The 19,397-nt window shown below is 40.1% G+C and overlaps 1 protein-coding gene across 3 annotated transcripts in view; it reads left to right on the forward strand.

Moving 5' to 3' along the window:
* The window catches only part of Zmynd12 (zinc finger MYND-type containing 12), a 34,276-nt gene extending 15,135 nt beyond the window's left edge, over positions 1 to 19,141 (forward strand). For all 3 annotated transcript variants that reach the window (XM_076860620.1, XM_076860619.1, XM_076860621.1), the window contains exons 4-8: positions 9,725 to 9,894; positions 12,169 to 12,291; positions 13,399 to 13,510; positions 15,034 to 15,183; positions 17,424 to 19,141. In XM_076860620.1, coding sequence (XP_076716735.1) covers positions 9,725 to 9,894; positions 12,169 to 12,291; positions 13,399 to 13,510; positions 15,034 to 15,183; positions 17,424 to 17,545 — 677 coding nt within the window. In that variant the 3' untranslated portion in view covers positions 17,546 to 19,141. The remainder of the gene's footprint in view (positions 1 to 9,724; positions 9,895 to 12,168; positions 12,292 to 13,398; positions 13,511 to 15,033; positions 15,184 to 17,423) is intronic.
* Positions 19,142 to 19,397: the final 256 nt, after the last annotated feature.

Below are 19,397 nucleotides of genomic sequence, written 5' to 3' on the forward strand. Positions count from 1 at the left end.
CCTTGCAGATGTCCTGCTGTACATCCATGAGCTCTGACTCTTCATTCTGTGTTGGTTCTTCTTCGTGCATACCCTCCTCACTCTTTGGGCTCTCACCCCCTGTTTACCTACAGGAATGCCTCCTCACCCCAGTCAGGTCTGTCCTTCCTAGGGAAAAGAGCTTTGGACAAAGTAATACAACCCAGGTTCTGTGAATGTGTGACACTGACTAGCTGTGGGATTTTGGGAAAGTCAACCTGGCCCAAGTCCATCACCTTTCACCTGGACTACTACTCACTGATCTCCCCACATCTTCTCTGGCCTCCTTCCAATCTGATCTCCACACAAAAATGTGATCAGATCACTCCCCTAAAGCAACTTATAAAGCCCTGCTTGTTCTAGCCCTTAGAGAATTCTCTCACCTCCATTCTCTTAACCTTATCTCTCCCTCTCTTCCTATATTGCCTTCTCTCAATTCCTCAGAGGTGTGGAGTTGTTTCCTTGTTCTGGAAGTCTCTTCTCAAACCATTCCCTGTACTTGTCCTCCTTTCCCCTTCACCCAATTAACTCCTACTCAAACTTCAGGTCTTAGCTGAAAGTTACTAACCCCTTGTCTAGAAGCCTTCCCCAGGGCCCCAGACCTAGTTGGTTGGATCTATTTAATACACTCACTTAGAAACTCCTCCTGTTTGCTGAGCACTTACTCCACTGATAGGTGTATATCATTGTGAGATTATTTAATCAATCTCTCTCTCTCTCCTGGACTTGACTGTAAGCTCAGGGAGAACTGGTTCTGTGCCTGTTCTAACTCATCATGTCTTCACACTTAGCAGAGTACTTAGGACAGTGAAGGTATTAAAAAAACTGCTCTCATGGTACCTGGCACCTAGGCAGCACCGTGTAAGCATTTGTTGAATCTGAGTCCTTGTCACAGGATTGCTTTGGGGTTAAGTGAGTTCATAGGTAATGAATGTGACAGTGCTCTGAAAACTGGAGAGTGCTGTTGAAATGGAAATTTCACAACTGCACCAGGTCACTGATTTAAAACCTTGCCAACTGTAGTAAGCAGCTTTCTGTTGCTGTGACAAATACCTGGGAAATCCGTGTAAAGGGGGGAAATGTTTATTTTGATTCACAGTTTCAGAGCTTTCAGTTCATGGTCACTTGGTCTGGTTGCTGTCAGGTCTGCAGTGAGGGAGTACATAGCAGCAGAAGCATGTGGCAGAGGAAAGCTGCTCACCTCCTGGAAGCCAGAGAGAAAGGAGGGGCTGGGGACAAGATATGCCCCCAGCTACCTAATTCCTTCAATGAGGCCCCAACTCCGATTGTACCCCCTCACAATCACCATCAGTTGAGGATCAAGCCTTCAATTGAGGAGCCTTTTGAGGACATTCCAAATCCAAACCTTAATGTCAATGCTTTTGAGACAGTAAATAAGTCACAACATTTGGGCACATGCTTCTTTCCCAACCTAGAGATTCCTCCAGACTGAATTGGAAAATTAGCAGATATTCAGCCATTTCTTCTTTTTTTCCCTCTCCTTCTTTCCTTTCTTCCTTTCTTTTTCTTTTCTATTTCTTCTTCCTCCTCCTCCTCCTCCTCCCCTCCTTCCCCTTTCTCCTCATCCTTCTTTTTATTTTAATCAACTAGAAAAGGCATTTTCAGTAACACTTGAAGGGAGGCCACCCTATCTGTCTCCTGCCACTGTTGGCAATGCTTTGGGAGCAGGAGAAGCTGGGTTCAGATCTCTGCTCTCTCTTTACTGGTTTGGTGATTCTAGGCAGAGAGCTCTTCCTGACCTCAGGGCTGGCTTTTATTCACACTTCAGATATGTGCTTAGAGGGAAAGAATAGTCACAGAGGAATTAGGCCCAAGAGGAAGGACAGAGCGGAAGGTCGGTATATGAGGGGTTCATATCTTCACCTCCTACCCCTTTATTGGTGCCATCTCTGCTGCAGTATTCGTCACATAAAACACTCCATACCTGGAGCACGCATCCTGCTCCACAGAATGCTGTAACAGTAGTTTCTATTCAGTTCAAACAGCCTTTCTAGGAAGCAAGCAGGCAGACAGGCAGCTATTATATATCTTTGTAGCTAAACAAAAAGCTTTAAGTGTGAAGGGTATCTGAATATCAGAAATAATAGTAACTTTCTTTTCTCTCACCTTCTGCATTACTTAGTGAGGGTGCGTTGACCATTCTACCCTCAGTGCCCCTCTTATATCTGTTCCATGTCCATTCACTGGTGTGGCTCAGGCTTTTTTTTTTTTTTTTTTTTTGTCTGAACTATTTAAAAAATCTTCTATTGAATCTTCTACCTTTCATCCTCCCTTCTGGTCCCTCCTCTACTTTGGTTTCAGATCGTTCTAAATCTAAATCCAATTCTTTCTTTCTTTCTGAAAATCTTCTCATTTTGTCCCCATGCATCAAGTTTCTTGGCATGACTTCCTAAGCCCACAATACTCTGCCCATGTGCAGCTGCTTCTTGACCTCATTCCTGCCACCCCATCTTTTGCACCCTGTGCTCTTGGCTCACAGACCTGCAGTTCTCCAAACATAACCCACTATTTCCGATCTCCATGACTCGGTGTATGCTGTTACCCTGCCTGGTATGCCCTCTCTCACTCTCTTATCTAGGTGGGAAACTTCATCCTACAACCCTGCTCAGCTCAGTGGACCCTGCTTGTCCCTACTCCATTGTCCCTCTCCATCTCATTCCTAGAATTAAATATTTCTTATTCTGTGCCACTTTCAAACCTTATGTTCCACCATCACATGTGTACTGTATTACAAATATGTGTTTTCATTTTGCACATGCCTTTCCCCAGCCCATCCGTGAATTTTTCAAGGGTAATAGCTTTGATTCATCTTTGAATTCTTGAGAACTTTTTTGGAGGTTCTAGCAGGGGTGCACAGCTACTCATATACCCTTGACTGAAGAACGGACCTCCTCTAATGGCAAAGATCATCCTGAATTCTTATTACTCAAGTAAGGTGTGACACATAAAAGGTATTCAATTTGTATAAGTATCGTTTTTGAAATTGAGATATAATTTACATACTATAAAATTTACCCTTTTTAAAAAATATTTACTTTTTAGTTATAGGTAAACACAATATCTTTATTTTTATTTTTACGTGGTGCTGAGGATCAAACCCAGTGCCTCACACATGGTAGGCAAGAGCTCTACCTCTGGGTCACAACCCCAGCCAAAAATTCACCCTTTTAAGGTACAATTCAGTGGTTTTAGTGTATTTATAAGGTTGTGTGACTATCACCACTATCTAATTCCAGAACAACTTCATCCTTCAAAGAAACCCTGTAACTGCTAGCAGTTATTCCCTGTTAGCCATTCCTGCCCACCCACTTGTGTCCCTAGTCCCTACAAATTCACTTTCTATCTAAATGGATTTTCCTATTGTAGACATTTCGTTTAAATGATATATAATATGTGTCTTTTGGTGTCTAACTTCTTTCTCTTAGTATAATGTTTTCAAGGTTCATCTACATTGAAGAATATATCAATACCTTTTTCTGGCTAAATAATATTCCACTGGTAGACATGGTGATATCACGTTGCTCATCTACTCATAAAATGATGGATGTTTAAGTTGTTTCTGTGGGGGTTTTGGCTGTTCTAAATAGGCTGCTGAGAATATTCATGTGTAGGTTTTTGTGTGTCAATAAATATTTGAAGAACAGGCCCAGCAACCCGTGGAGGGGCAGGGCTGCCCCCCCCGCGCCTGCAAGGTAGGCGGACCTGCGACCCACCAGCAGAACAGGCCCAGGGGCCCGCCAGCGTGGTAGACACATGGCCCCGGTTGGGGGAGGGGCAGAGCCACCTCCAGCACCTGCAAGGTAGACAGACCTGCAACCTACAGTCAGAACAGGCCCAGTGGCCCGCGGAGGGGCAGGGCCGCCCCCCGCGCCTGCAAGGTCGGCGGACCTGCTACCTACCGGCAGAACAGGCCCAGAAGCCTGCCAGCGTGGTAGGCACATTGCCCCAATTGGAGGAGGGGCAGAGCCGCCACCCGCGCCTGCGAGGGAGACTTTGCAACTATACAAGAGCAATATAAATATATAGGGGGAAAATTCAATAACACAACAGTTTCACCAAGCAGAAAGAAACGCGAACAGTATGAAAAGACAAGGAAAGAAAGGACCACAAGCAATGCAGGTCAACTCAACGTCAGAAGAGGTAATATCTGCAGCAGATGGAATGTCAGATAAAGAATTCAGTATATACATGCTTCAGATGATCTGGAGTCTCAAGGAAGACATTAGACAGCAAAATCAGACAATGAAAGATCACTTCGACAATGAATTACATAAACAAATCCAAGAAGCAAAAGATCAATTATACAGGGAGATAGAGGTTATAAAAAACAAACAGAAATCCTAGAAATGCAGGAAGCAATAAACCAACTTAAAAACTCAATTGAGAATACTACCAGCAGAGTAGAACACTTAGAAGATAGAACATCAGACAATGAAGACAAAGTATTTCAACTTGAAAAGAACATAGACAGCTCAGCAAGACTGTTAAGAAACCATGAGCAGAACAACCAAGAAATATGGGATAACATAAAGAGACCAAACTTAAGAGTCATTGGGATACAGGAAGGTACAGAGGTCCAAACCAAAGGAATGAGCAATCTATTCAATGAAATAATACGAGAAAACTTCCCAGACTTGAAGAACGAAACAGAATCCCAAATCCTAGAAGCCTACAGGATGCCGAATGTGCAAAATCATAAGAGATCCACACCTAGACACATGAAGATGCCCAACATACAGAATAAGGAGAGAATTTTAAAAGCTACAAGAGAAAGGAAGCAGATTACATTTAGGGGTAAACCAATCAGGATAACAGCTGATCTTTCAACACAGACTCTGAAAGCTAGAAGATCCTGGAATAACATATTTCAAACACTGAAAGAAAATGGGTTCCAACCAAGAATTGTGTATCCAGCGAAATTAAGCTTCAGGATGGAAGATGAAATTAAAACCTTCCACGATAAACAAAAGTTAAAAGAATTTGCAGCTAGAAAACCATCTCTCCAAAAAATCCTCGGCAAAACATTACAGGAAGAGGAAATGGAAAATAACAATGAAAACCAACAGTGGGAGGTAGTACAGTAAAGGGAGGAAAAATAATCAAAGAGGAAAACAAACCTGTTTAGTAACATAAATAAACAAATATGGCTGGAAGAACAACCCATATCTCAATAATAACCCTAAATGTTAATGGCTTAAACTCACCAATTAAGAGACACAGGCTAGTAGAATGGATCACAAAACAAGACCCAACAATATGCTGCCTACAGGAGACGCATTTGATAGGAAAAGACATACATAGACTGAAGGTGAAAGGTTGGGAAAAATCATATCACTCATATGGACTTCGGAAACAAGCAGGAGTGTCCATACTCATATCAAATAAAATAGATTTCAAGCCAAAGTTAATCAAAAGGGATAAAGAGGGACACTACATACTGCTCAAGGGAACCATACACCAACAAGACATAACAATCATAAATATATATGCCCCCCAAAATGGTGCAGCTATGTTCATCAAACAAACTCTTCTCAAGTTCAAGAGTCTAATAGACCACTATACAATAATCATGGGAGACTTCAACACACCTCTCTCACCACTGGACAGATCTTCCAAACAAAAGTTGAATAAGGAAACTATAGAGCTCAATAACACAATTAATAACCTAGACTTAATTGGCATATATAGAATATACCACCCAACATCAAGCAGTTACACTTTTTTCTCAGCAGCACATGGATCCTTCTCAAACATAGATCATATATTATGTCACGGGGCAACTCTTAGACAATATAAAGGAGTAGAGATAATACCATGCATCTTATCTGATCATAATGGAATGAAACTGAAAATCAACGATAAAAGAAGGAAGGAAAAATCATGCATCACTTGGAGAATGAACAATAGGTTACTGAATGATCAATGGGTTATAGAAGACATCAAGGAGGAAATTAAAAAATTCTTAGAGATAAATGAAAACACAGACACAACATATCGGAATCTATGGGACACATTGAAAACAGTTCTAAGAGGAAAATTCATTGCTTAAAAAAAGAAAAAACCAACAAATAATTGATCTCATACTTCATCTCAAAATCCTAGAAAAAGAAGAGCAAAACACCAGCAAAAGAAGTAGAAGGCAAGAAATAATTAAAATCAGAGCTGAAATTAATGAAATAGAAACAATTGAAAAAATTGACAAAACTAAAAGTTGGTTCTTTGAAAAAATAAATAAAATCGACAGACCCTTAGCCATGCTAACGAAGAGAAGAAGAGAGAGAACTCAAATTACTAGCATACGGAATGAAAAAGGCAATATCACAACAGACACTTCAGAAATACAGAAGATAATCAGAAATTATTTTGAATCCTTATACTCCAATAAAATAGAAGATAGTGAAGGCATCGATAAATTTCTTAAGTCATATGATCTGCCCAGATTGAGTCAGGAGGATATAGACAACCTAAACAGACCAATATCTATTGAGGAAATAGAAGAAACCATCAAAAGACTACCAACTAAGAAAAGCCCAGGACCGGATGGGTATACAGCAGAGTTTTACAAAACCTTTAAAGAGGAACTAATACCAATACTTTTCAAGCTATTTCAGGAAATAGAAAAAGAGGGAGAACTTCCAAATTCATTCTACGAGGCCAACATCACCCTGATTCCTAAACCGGACAAAGACACTTCAAAGAAAGAAAACTACAGACCAATATCTCTAATGAACCTAGATGCAAGAATCCTCAATAAAATACTGGCGAATCGGATACAAAAACATATCAAAAAAATTGTGCACCATGATCAAATAGGATTCATCCCTGGGATGCAAGGCTGCTGGTTCAATATACGGAAATCAATAAATGTTATTCACCACATCAATAGACTTAAAAATAAGAACCATATGATCATCTCGATAGATGCAGAAAAAGCATTCGACAAAGTACAGCATCCCTTTATGTTCAAAACTCTAGAAAAACTAGGGATAACAGGAACATACCTCAATATTGTAAAAGCAATCTATGCTAAGCCTCAGGCTAGCATCATTCTGAATGGAGAAAAATTGAAGGCATTCCCTCTAAAATGTGGAACAAGACAGGGATGCCCTCTCTCACCACTTCTGTTCAACATAGTTCTCGAAACACTGGCCAGAGCAATTAGACAGATGAAAGAAATTAAAGGCATAAAAATAGGAAAAGAAGAACTCAAATTATCACTATTTGCAGGTGACATGATTCTATACCTAGCAGACCCAAAGGGTCTACAAAGAAACTATTAGAGCTAATAAATGAATTCAGCAAAGTGGCAGGATATAAAATCAACACGCATAAATCAAAGGCATTCCTGTATATCAGCAACAAATCCGCAGAAATGGAAATGAGGACAACCACTCCATTCACAATATCCTCAAAAAAATAAAATACTTGGGAATCAACCTAACAAAAGAGGTGAAAGACTTATACAATGAAAACTACAGAACCCTAAAGAGAGAAATAGAAGATCTTAGAAGATGGAAAAATATACCCTGTTCATGGATAGGCAGAACTAACATCATCAAAATGGCGATATTACCAAAAGTTCTCTATAGGTTTAATGCAATGCCAATCAAAATCCCAACGGCATTTCTTGTAGAAATAGATAAAGCAATTGTGAAATTCATATAGAAAAATAAAAGACCCAGAATAGCAAAAACAACTCTAAGCAGGAAGTGTGAATCAGGTGGTATAGCGATACCAGACCTCAAACTATACTACAGAGCAATAGTAACAAAAACAGCATGGTACTGGTATCAAAACAGGCGGGTGGACCAATGGTACAGAATAGAGGACACAGAAACCAATCCACAAAACTACAACTATCTTATATTTAATAAAGGGGCTAAAAGCATGAAATGGAGGAAGGATAGCATCTTCAACAAATGGTGCTGGGAAAACTGGAAATCCATATGCAACAAAATGAAACTGAATCCCTTTCTCTCGCCATGCACAAAAGTTAACTCAAAATGGATTAAGGAGCTTGATATCAAATCAGAGACATGGCATCTGATACAAGAAAAAGTTGGCTACGATCTACATACTGTGGGGTTGGGCTCCAAATTCCTCAATAGGACACCCATAGCACAAGAGTTAATAACTAGAATCAACAAATGGGACTTACTCAAACTAAAAAGTTTTTTCTCAGCAAAAGAAACAATAAGAGAGGTAAATAGGGAGCCTATGTCCTGGGAACAAATCTTTACTCCTCACACTTCAGACAGAGCCCTAATATCCAGAATATACAAAGAACTAAAAAAATTGGACAATGAGATAACAAATAACCCAATCAACAAATGGGCCAAGGACCTGAACAGAAATTTCTCAGAGGAGGACATACAATCAATCAATAAGTACATGAAAAAATGCTCACCATCTCTAGCAGTCAGAGAAATGCAAATCAAAACCACCCTAAGATACCATCTCACTCCAGTAAGATTGGCAGCCATTATGAAGTCAAACAACAATAAGTGCTGGCGAGGATGTGGGGAAAAGGGTACACTTGTACATTGCTGGTGGGACTGTAAATTGGTGCAGCCAATTTGGAAAGCAGTATGGAGATTTCTTGGAAAGCTGGGAATGGAACCACCATTTGACCCAGCTAGTCCCCTTCTCGGTCTATTCCCTAAAGACCTAAAAAGAGCATGCTACAGGGAGACTGCTACATTGATGTTCATAGCAGCACAATTCACAATAGCAAGACTGTGGAACCAACCTAGATGCCCTTCAATAGACGAATGGATTAAAAAAATGTGGCATTTATACACAATGGAGTATTACTCTGCATTAAAAAATGACAAAATCATAGAATTTGCAGGGAAATGGATGGCATTAGAACAGATTATGCTAAGTGAAGCTAGCCAATCCCTAAAAAACAAATGCCAAATGTTTTCTTTGATATAAGGAGAGTAACTAAGAACAGAGTTGAGAGGAAGAGCATGAGAAGAAGATTAACATTAAACAGAGGTGAGAGGTGGGAGGGAAAAGGAAAGAGAAGGGAAACTGCATGGAAATGGAAGGAGACCCTCATGGTTATACAAAATTACATACAAGAGGAAGTGAGGGGAAAGGGGAAAAAAAACAAGGGGGAGAAATGAATTACAGTAGATGGGGTAGAGAGAGAAGATGGGAGGGGAGGGGTTGGGGTTAGTAGAGTATAGGAAAGGCAGCAGAATACAACAGACACTAGTATAGCAATATGTAAAACAGTGGATGTGTAACCGATGTGATGCTGCAATCTGTATACGGGGTAAAAATAGGAGTTCATAACCCACTTGAATCAAAGTGTGAAATACGATATGTCAAGAACTATGTAATGTTTTGAACAACCAACAATAAAAATTAAAGAAAAAAAAGAAATTAAAATAAATAAATAAATAAATAAATATTTGAACCAATGAACAAATGAGTGTATGGTGAATTTTACTTCTTCAAATGTTCTTTTCTTCTTTTTTTAAAGAATTACTATTATTTCTTTTAGTTGTAGATGGACACACTATCTTAATTTATTTATTTTTACCAGGTGATGAAGATCAAACCCAGTACCTCACACATGTGATGCAAGTGCTCTACCACTGAGCCACAACCCCAGCCCCTTGTGTGTTCTTTTCATCATGTGTTCTTTGTAACCTTCTTTACTGCTTTCCGGCAGGTATGGGCCGGATTGTTCAGGCTGAAGAATACCTATCCCAAGCCCAGTGGACAGTCCTCAAGTCAACTGACTGTCAAAATGCAACACAGTCATTACTGCATCGGAACCTGGGACTTCTCTACATAGCCAAGAAGAACTATGAGGAAGCCCGATATCATCTGGCCAATGATGTAAACAAGTTAAATTATAACACCTGAATGTTTCCAAGAAAAGCTCTGTTCAGTTTTTTTTTTTTTTTTTTTTTTTTTTTTGTGGTTGGTTGTTTGTTTTTATACTAAGCATTTATCGAAACTTTTTGTTTGAGAATGCCCTTTGGTGGCTGTTAGCAAGAATATATCTAATGGCCTGAATTTAAACCTTTCTACTTCCTGGCCATGCCACCATTGCCAGGTTAGATCTTCCCTGAGCCTCAATTGCTCTGAGAATAAGTGGGGACAGACTGATTCCTGATTAAGAGAAAGGCTTTGCTCCTAGTCCCAACTCTGTTGTTTCACTACCCACGCAGTCTGGGACAAATTACTTTACCTTTTTTATTGCTTACAAGACAAAAAAAAAAAAAAAAAAGTCTCTTCCACATTGGGTCATTGCAAAGATTAATAATAGAACAATATGTGTGCAGTACTTTGGCTATTTTTAAAAATAACACTGTCTACTTCAGAGTGTGGTTTTTAAATTTAAATGAGCTAGATCTATAAGAAAGCACTTATAAACTATAAAACTCTATGAATGTTAGATAGGATAATGAGGATGATAACCAAGCTGTTCTTCCAAAATTATGAGATTCCCATTAGGATTTTAGTATTGGAAAATATTACAAGAGAGGAGTTCCTGAGCCTGAAATCTGGGTTAGGTTGGGGCAAATTGCACTTTCCATGAAGGTTAGTTCTTTCTTTAGCCTTCTCCAGCAGGCAACGCTCCCTCTGGTTGCATGCCACTGCACAGTACCCATAAATTCATTCTGATGCTGGTTATTTCCAATACTCTAAATTTGTCCTTTGCCCTGGGAGGATGACCTCCATGAAATATACAACCCAGACCCCTTTGCTGTCTGGTTTGGGTTGAGTTTGGAGAATGGGAAGTAGAGCAGGGGAGTGGAGGGTGTGAGAGAGATTGGGGTATTTATATTCTCTGTTGCCTTCCTGCCCCACTTTGCTCTGGCAGGGCAGTTAGTGCTCCCCTGGGTCACAGTGTCTTATCAAGGGATCTTCTTCCATAGTGCTAGCACTGGCTGGGGTTACCCCTCTTTTCTACCCCTGCTTTTTGAACTGTTAGGATGATAATGGTTTCTTGCTGTTGGTTGTCCTTAATGCTTCACTAACCCTTGTTGGTTCCTTAACCCTTTCACATCTCAAATATTTTTTCTACTAGACTATCTTCAGGCAATCCTTTTGAGGGTGACATCATTTCATCCTGGCCCCCCGACCCATGTAATCATCCTTTGAGCTTTTTCTCTATCCTCCACATCCTCCAATGAATTAAGCAGAGGCACATTCTGTCTTGAGCTGGGCCACCCAGTTATGAATTATGTCAAACACACATTCTTTAGCCTAGCTTTTTTTTTCCCCCTCTTAACCCATTTTATTGATATATACCAGAAATTTCACCCATTTTAAGTGTGCAGTTCAATGATTTTTAGTACATATTCAGAACTGTGCAGCTATCAGCACAATTGAGTTTTGGAACATTTCCATCACCCTCAAGAAATCCCTTATATCCATTTGCAGTCATTTCTCATTCCCACTCCAGGCCCAGGCAACCACTTTTTGATTCCTTAGATTTGTCTTTTCTAGACATTTTATATAAACAGAATCACATATAGAACTCAGATCTGACTTCTTTCACCTTGCATAATCAGTTTGGATTCATCCTTTTTTTTTTTTTTCTGAGTAGTAGTCCCTCATCTTGGGTAGTCCACAGTTTGTTTATCCATTCATCATTTGATGGGACATTTCAGATGTTTCTCTTTTGGGCTATAATGAATAATGTTGCCAAAACATTTGTGTGCAAATCTTCATGTGGACACATATTCTCAATTCTCTTGGATAGGTACCTAGAAGAGGAATTGCTGGATCATATAGTAACTCTATGCTTAACCTCTCGAGGAGCTGCCAAACATTCCCACCAGCAACATGTGAAGGTTTCATTTTTCTCCTCATCCTCACCAGCACATGTGGTTTTCTGGGTTTTTGATTATAGCCATCCTACTGGCGTGAAGTGGTATCTCATATGGTTTTATTTTGCATTTCTCTAATGACTGTCAATCTTAAGCATCTTTTATGTGTGTTATTAGCTATCTACATATCTTTCTGGAGAAATTTCTAGATTCTAAGCCCATTTTTACATTGGATTATTATAAAAATTCTTTGTGTATTCTGGATATAGGATCTTTTTCTAACATGATTTTCAGAGGAATTCCAGCATTCTCCTTTCTCCTCCTGCAACAGATTTATTTTGCCAGTTGTGCATTTGGAACAGAGGACATCAGGACCTCAGGAGGCTACTTCCACTTGGCTAATACCTTCTATGATCTTCAAAAAGTGGACCTAGCAGACACATTGTACACTAAGGTGAGCTAGAGAATGTGGGAACTGAACCTTGACATTTAGGCCAGGTATATTACAACTGGTGTAAGACCATTTGTGAGAAACATACCATAAAGAGAGGCTCAGAGAAATAAAGGGTCTTGCCCAAGGTTACATAGCCTGATACTACCAAAATAGATTAATCCCTAGCAAATAATAAATGATAGTCCTAAGAACCAGAGCTTAAGAGGCTCTCTCTTACCCAATGGGAGCAAGCTAATGTGGGTGTACTGAGGTGTGTGACAGAGAAGAGTTTTATAAGGGACATTTATTGCTGCAAGGTCCTGTCAAAGGATCAAAGAACTTGAAAGTAGCCGGCATGGTGGCGCATGCTTGTCATCCCAGCTATTTGGGAGGCTGAAGCGGGAGGATCACAAGGTCAAGGCCAGCCTGGACTTAACATCACCTGTCCAAATTTAAATTTTAAAAAGGGATAGGCACGTAGCTCAGTGGTGAGTGCTTGCCTAGCATGCACAAGACCCTCGGTTAAATCCCCAACACAAAAACAAAACACTCACAAAAACTGTTTCCAATATATTAAGATATCATTTAAGTTCATTCAGTACCACCTCATTTAGCTAGCAACTGTTTCTGTGTGTGATATAGGCTCTCATGTTGTGACTCTTGATTCATACTTTAGACCCAATTCTTTAAAAGAGGCATTTGGGTATAGCTAAAAAGCCAAGAGTGTTGGAATCAGACAGAACTGGGTTTAAATCCAAGACATGCCACTTAACAGCTCTTCCCAAAAGTCCAGTGTGCTCATAGCTTCTCTGAGCCTCAGTTTATTTACATATAAAATGGAAATAATAAGAATATCACCTCAATTATTGTTGTGAGGATATAAGTGTTTAGGGTTGTTTGTGTCCTGTGAATAGTAGCCATTGTTATCAGATCCCACCAGGATTGCTCTAGATGTGCCCACTGCAGCCCAATCCTGAATACATTAATTTGGCCAGGGCTTTTTGGGTTCCTAGGGCTCCCTTTGCCCCCAACTCAGGAACTCTGGCCCCATATGCTGCATTCCCACCTGGCTGATCTAACAGCTGAGGTCTGGCTTGCTTGTCTGATAGCCATCTTCTTTTCTAACAGGTCTCAAAGATCTGGCATAAATATTTGAATGAACACTATCAAGTCCTCTCACAGGCTCATGTAGAACAAGCAGATTTACTACGCAAACGATTTGTGAATGACACTGGCTTGGGTAAGTGCTAGTTCACTCTAGGAAGTAGAGCCATGACCTCATCCTACCTAATCATAGGCCTTACACCTAACAGGGAGAGTAGCTGTTCCCATCATGGGGCATATCAGTGCCACCTTCCCATTTTACTGATGGGGAAAACCGAGCTTTTACTAGGGCTGGGAAGAATTCAGATCCTTCTATGCATAGCCCTCAGGGAATAAATATGGGACAGATTTGGAGGCATAAAAGACCCTGAAGAGCATCCATTTCTTCTGTATTGTCCCTCCAGGGAACATAAGCCATGAGATAGTCTCTACACAGTTTAACCAGACAGGCAGCACATATCTGTAATTCCAGCTACACTGGAGGCTGAGGCAGGAGGATCTCAAGTCTGAGGCCAGCCTTGGCAACTTAGCAAGATCCTGTCACAAAATGAAATAAAAGGCTGGGGGTGTTAGCTCGGGGCTAGAGTACCACTGGATTCAATCCCCAGTATCAAAAAAAAAAAAAAAAAGTTGCATTGCTAATTAATTCTGATGTCTCACATTCATTTCTCCTTTACAGAACAGTGAGCTCCTCTGAAGCAGGGCTAGATTTGATTCATGTCTATCCCCAGGCTCAGCAAAGGACTGAGTATTGAGAGCACTGTATAATATCATGCCCTCTGAGATAATAGACAAGGGATCTAGTTTCTGCTCAAAAGAGTCATTCAGTACAGTGGGTGATACAGAGCCTATGTGCAATAACAAAGAACATTCCCATGACTATAAATTATATTACATATGAATACCAGAAGGAAGAAGGGAGGACGGTTGGGTGGTGTTGAAGGGAGATTTTTCGGAGGAAAGACTTTGAGGGAAGGTTTAAAAAATTAATTAGTTTATTGGATTTTTCTCTCATTATAAAAGTGGTTTACCATATAGCAGAAACTTGGCAATCATAGCTATCCAAAGATCACCAACCTTTAGGCTTATTACTTAAATTCATGCCTGTTAGTCCCTGACGCATAGTAACTGTTTATTTACTAATGTGGGACCAAAAACCACTGGGAGGGAAATGGTGACAGACTCATGTGAGGAAGCAGAAAGGCTATTGCTTAAGTATCTTTGGACTTAGGGGGAGAAATTAAGCCACTACTATGGCAAGATATTCCCCTTGCTCCCTCCATCAGCTCTAGGGTGGAAGCAGAAGTGGACCCAAGAAACCCAGCTGTGACAAATGCCCTGAGTTTAGGAGCCCACAAGATTTATTAGAGTTCAGGATCTAAAGGAGAGACAGCTTAGTGACTTTGGGGCTTGTGGAGGAGCATTTTTTAGGTTACTCTGGTAGTGACATGCCAGGCAGTGCCCCAGGGCTGCCTGAAGCTGTCCCACTTCCTGCTCTGCATGTGGCACAGTCCTTCTGCAGCTGGAGAACTTGCTGTGATTTGTGCTGTTTCCATTGGAACCCTGGGAAAAGGCCAGGCCCCTGCCCGTGGGGGGCTTATGATGAGGGCAGGCTCTGCTGCCCAGCACCTGCGTTTCTTTCCTCCCTTTTGAATGCAGATGAAGCCCAGGAAGCAGAAGCCATTCAGATCCTGACTTCAATCTTGAACATTCGAGAATCAACTTCTGACAAAGCTCCTGAAAAGACTATCTTTGTTCTGAAAACCTTGGTCATGCTTCACTACCTGATGATGAATTCTTCCAAGGCAAGTTTCCCCAGAGGCAGCTTGTGTAAAATGCAGAAAGAAATGCATCAAGTAGTTGAATCCATCTGTTTTTGCCCAATTCCACTAGCTTTTTGTCCTTAGGGAGCAAGCCCTCACTCTAGAAAAGTTCACAAGCTCATGACATATCTCTTTTGCTGAGTCCAGGCTGCTTAGTGGGACCTGGATTGTCTCCTTCCCTAGGGAAGCCTTCTAGGATTGGGGAAGTATGTACTGGGAAGCTTGCAGGGTAGGAGGGCTCTGGAGGGTCCTTGGAGTAGGACATGCTGCTTTAACTGCACTCAGTTACTAATTTCCCTTTTGCTACAGAGATTCAAGCAGGAATGAACTGCTGTGAAATGGTTAAAAAGGTAACTGTTTTTGAGTAATTATACATGCCAGTCACTGTCTTAAGCCCTTTACATAATTATCATATTTAATTCTCAAAACAACTTTATGAAGTTAGTATTTTATTATCATCATTTTATAGATAAGGAAACTGAGGCATAGAAAGGCTCAATTCTTTACCCAGTTTCATAATAAGAGAGCTCATGTAAAAAAAAAAATTCTTTGCCCAGTTTCTTACAGACGGTAAGTGGCATGTCTAATATATTAATGGACTGAATCAGTCATTCATTCAAATATTTATTGAGCAGCTACCATTTGCTAGACACTCTTCTAGGGACTGGGGATAGAGTGGTGAATAGAAAGACAAGTTTCCTCTCTCTATGGAATTTATGATTTTTAGAGGAGGGGAAGCCACAGTAAATAAGTAAATGTATAAATGTGTAATATAACTCTAGACAGTAAAAATTGCCATAGAAAAAAACAAAGTAAGCTAGGGTTAGTATAGGGAGCTGGTTGGAGCAGGTCTTTCTTTGTGGGTGACATGGGAAAATTTGTTTTCCTTCCCTACTCCCTCCTTCCCTTCCTTCCATAAACTTTTACTAAGCACTTACTGTACATCAGGGCTTGGGGAAGCTCACAGTTATAATAGAGTGTAAAGCAAATCTCAGGGCACTGTGGAAGCCCAGAAGAGGGGCACTGACCCTGTCTGGAAAGGGTAGGTGGATTATGGAATATGGAAGTGTTTCCGCTGAACTTTAAATTTACATTGGCCAAAACCTCCTTTCTGCAGTACAGGGTCCAATTTTGGGGAAGTTATTATCCCATAGTGTGTTAGGATATCAGATCTAATAGAGATCCTCAGACAAAAGGAACACATCTGGACAAAAGGAACACCTCACTTCCTCAGGTCTTTACTCAGCTGTTTTTTCCGTGACACTTTCTGAGCCTCCCTGTCTAAAACTACAAAACCCTACCACCACCTCTAATGCTTCTGACTCCTCTTTCTTTTTCATTTTATTCCATAGCATTTATCACTAGTTAAGATACTATTATGTTTTACTTGTTTTGTTTATAGTCTTTCTTCCATACAATATTGTAAGTTCCATGAGGACAGGAATTTTTGTCTGTAGTCACACCTGGAATATAGCATCCATTCAGTAAAAATATTCAGTAAATATTTTTTAGAAGGAAAGAAGAAAGAAAACAAGAGAGAAATAGAATAACTAGAGAGCATCCTAAAATGTCCTGTGGAGCCTCTTCCTGGGTTAAATTTTCAGGTCACATGGCTCCTAGGACTATCCCAGGATGATAATTTCTTGTGGTACCTGTCACTTCTGTGCCTCCCAATGCTAGTCCGGAGGACTCTGATTAAGATCCTACAAAGAACCAGGCCTAGTGGTGCACACTTGTAATCCCAGCAACTCAGAAGATTGAGACTAAGGCAGGATGATCACAAGTTTGAGGCCAGCCTGAGCAACTTAGCCAAACCTTGTCTCAAAAACCAAAAAGGACTGGGAATGCTCAGTGATAGAGCACCCCCAGGTTCACCAAAAAAAAAAAAAAAAAAAAAGCAACAATCAAAACCCAAAACTCCCTACAAAGACTTGAGTTTACTAAGGAGTACCCATTTACTTAGTTTGTTAAGTGCTTAGTATTAGTTGGTTAAGTCAGATGGATTTTTCTGGTGTCCCTACCCACTGAGCACAAATATGGCTAGCTGTCCAGAACCCAGAGTAAGCAAAGTAAGTTCACAGTTTTGTGAACAAGAGCTCAGTGGCTGGTGTGGGCAGGTGATGAGTCCTCTCCCCTGTTTCTGGAGTTGAGCACAAATGGAGCTTCCCAATGTTATGCATTTCTGGGCCAAGTTCCTTTTGTCACTTCAATTTTTATTTCAGGCAGAAGAATATGCCATACAAGCCCTCAATCTGGCCAAAAAACTGGAACTCAGTGATGAAGAGCAAAGCAACATTGAAGAATTACTACACCTCATCTCAGCTGAAGAAGAACATCCCATTACTTAGTGATCCATGAGCTTTGCATCTTGGCTATTGAACGCCTAATACATTTCAGTCTTGCTCAGCGGCTCCTGGTCCTCTGGATTGCTGAAGTGTCCACACTTTTTCCATGGGACTGCACCCATAGGTGGGATTTTTTAGCATATGTGAGGGAATATAGAGCTTTAGGCATAGAAATCAGTAAACTACTGTTTATCATGAACTTGTCCTTGGTTTATTATGATTTTGTATGACTTTGAGTAATGTGTGGTCAGATCACTAATAAGTATTTGTACTTAAACTGTAAATAGTTTGTCATATTTCCCAAAAGTCTCTCAGTGCTGTGTGTTTCATAAGTCTATGCCAAGTGAGGAGTAGAGAATAGAGCTATATTGGAGCAAAGTTTTCTATTCTACTGGAATTAAGTTAGCATTAATCTGAGGCAGTTTGTGACAAAATATCCATTGTAATTCCTACAGCAATCACTAAGAAAATAACTCTTAAAATAGTTAAAAATTAACAAAGATTTAAATGGTGCACTAGAAAATATCCACTTACAGCAAGAGAAGGAGTAAAGGAGGAATCGAGGAACACAAGCGACACGGAACATTGAGAAGACAGCAAAATGCGAGGTAAACAAGAAATGAGGACTTCACAAGTTAAGGGAGCCCAGGATACAGGGGCTGAGATGCTGTTCCAGGCTGGTGTCTTTAATATCTCGTACAGTAATTTGAAGCAGATGTAAGCCATCTTATACTCCGTGGGAGAGAGGCACTCTGAAAGGCCACCTGTGATGCAGAGGACAGAGTTCAGGCCTTGCGCTCAGTAATGCCAGAGTTTAAAACCCAGCTCTCTTACATGACAGCTTTGGGACCTTGATCCCACATAGCTTTACGCATTATTGTTGTGAAATAGTCTAAATGTGGCCACACCTGTATCGGCTTTTTCCATCTTGATGACTTTGGACACTTAGCACATCCTTTTGTTCCTCCTTTAGCTCTTTTCTGAACTTAACAAAAAGCACTTTGCTTCCTGGGTAGATCCACACAAAGGGTGAATATGTGCAGATCAGGAACCTGTCAGAGAGTTTTATGATCCTCACTGTAGATTAATTCATTCCGATACAAATAATAAAAATATGTCAGATAGTTTACCCTGCCCCTTTATGTAAAATCAGCTGGAACTTCCATTCCCTACCTTTGGAGATTCTCATACTTCTCTAAGATGGCTGTGCAGTTCCTGGGGCTCACTTGTCTTTCAGCCATTTCTTCATCCAGTTTGAAGCTTCAGCATAATATTCTCCAATCTGCATTGAATAGCTGTTCCTTCTCTTTAGGAACTCAACCACCTCTTCTTTTTTCTCACTCCCTAACCTCAAATAGAAACCAGCTCTTTTAAAGAGACTCTTAGTGAAGACTAGAGGGGCAAAGAGGAGGATCAACAATTCTACAGAAGATAATAAAAAAAAATTAGAACTTCTAATTCTAAAATCATCCTTTAAAGTCTATGCTGTTACACTCTAGCTCTCTGGCCCTTCTCTGTTTTCCCCTTAACCCTTATATATTTTCTGTTTTCTCTAATCCTGAATTCCTTTTCATTAATACTTCTGCACTGAATCTATTTGTATAGTTATTATTTAAGTTAAATTCTTTAATTTTTTGTTTCTATTAACTGATTTTCTTTTTATTTATAGGCCATTATTTTTCTTTTCTACATGTCCAATAATTTCATTTTCAGTATTTCTTCTTTTCTAACACTTGTGTTTTCAGGCCATAAATTTTCCTCAAAACAGTGCTTTCAATGATCCCACCTATTTTAAAATGCAATATTTTATTTTTATTCTTAGTGTTTAAAAATTTTTTAAGACTCATGAATCATT

This window comes from Callospermophilus lateralis, chromosome 7 (genome assembly GCF_048772815.1).
Source record: "Callospermophilus lateralis isolate mCalLat2 chromosome 7, mCalLat2.hap1, whole genome shotgun sequence".
Taxonomy (NCBI): domain Eukaryota; kingdom Metazoa; phylum Chordata; class Mammalia; order Rodentia; family Sciuridae; genus Callospermophilus; species Callospermophilus lateralis.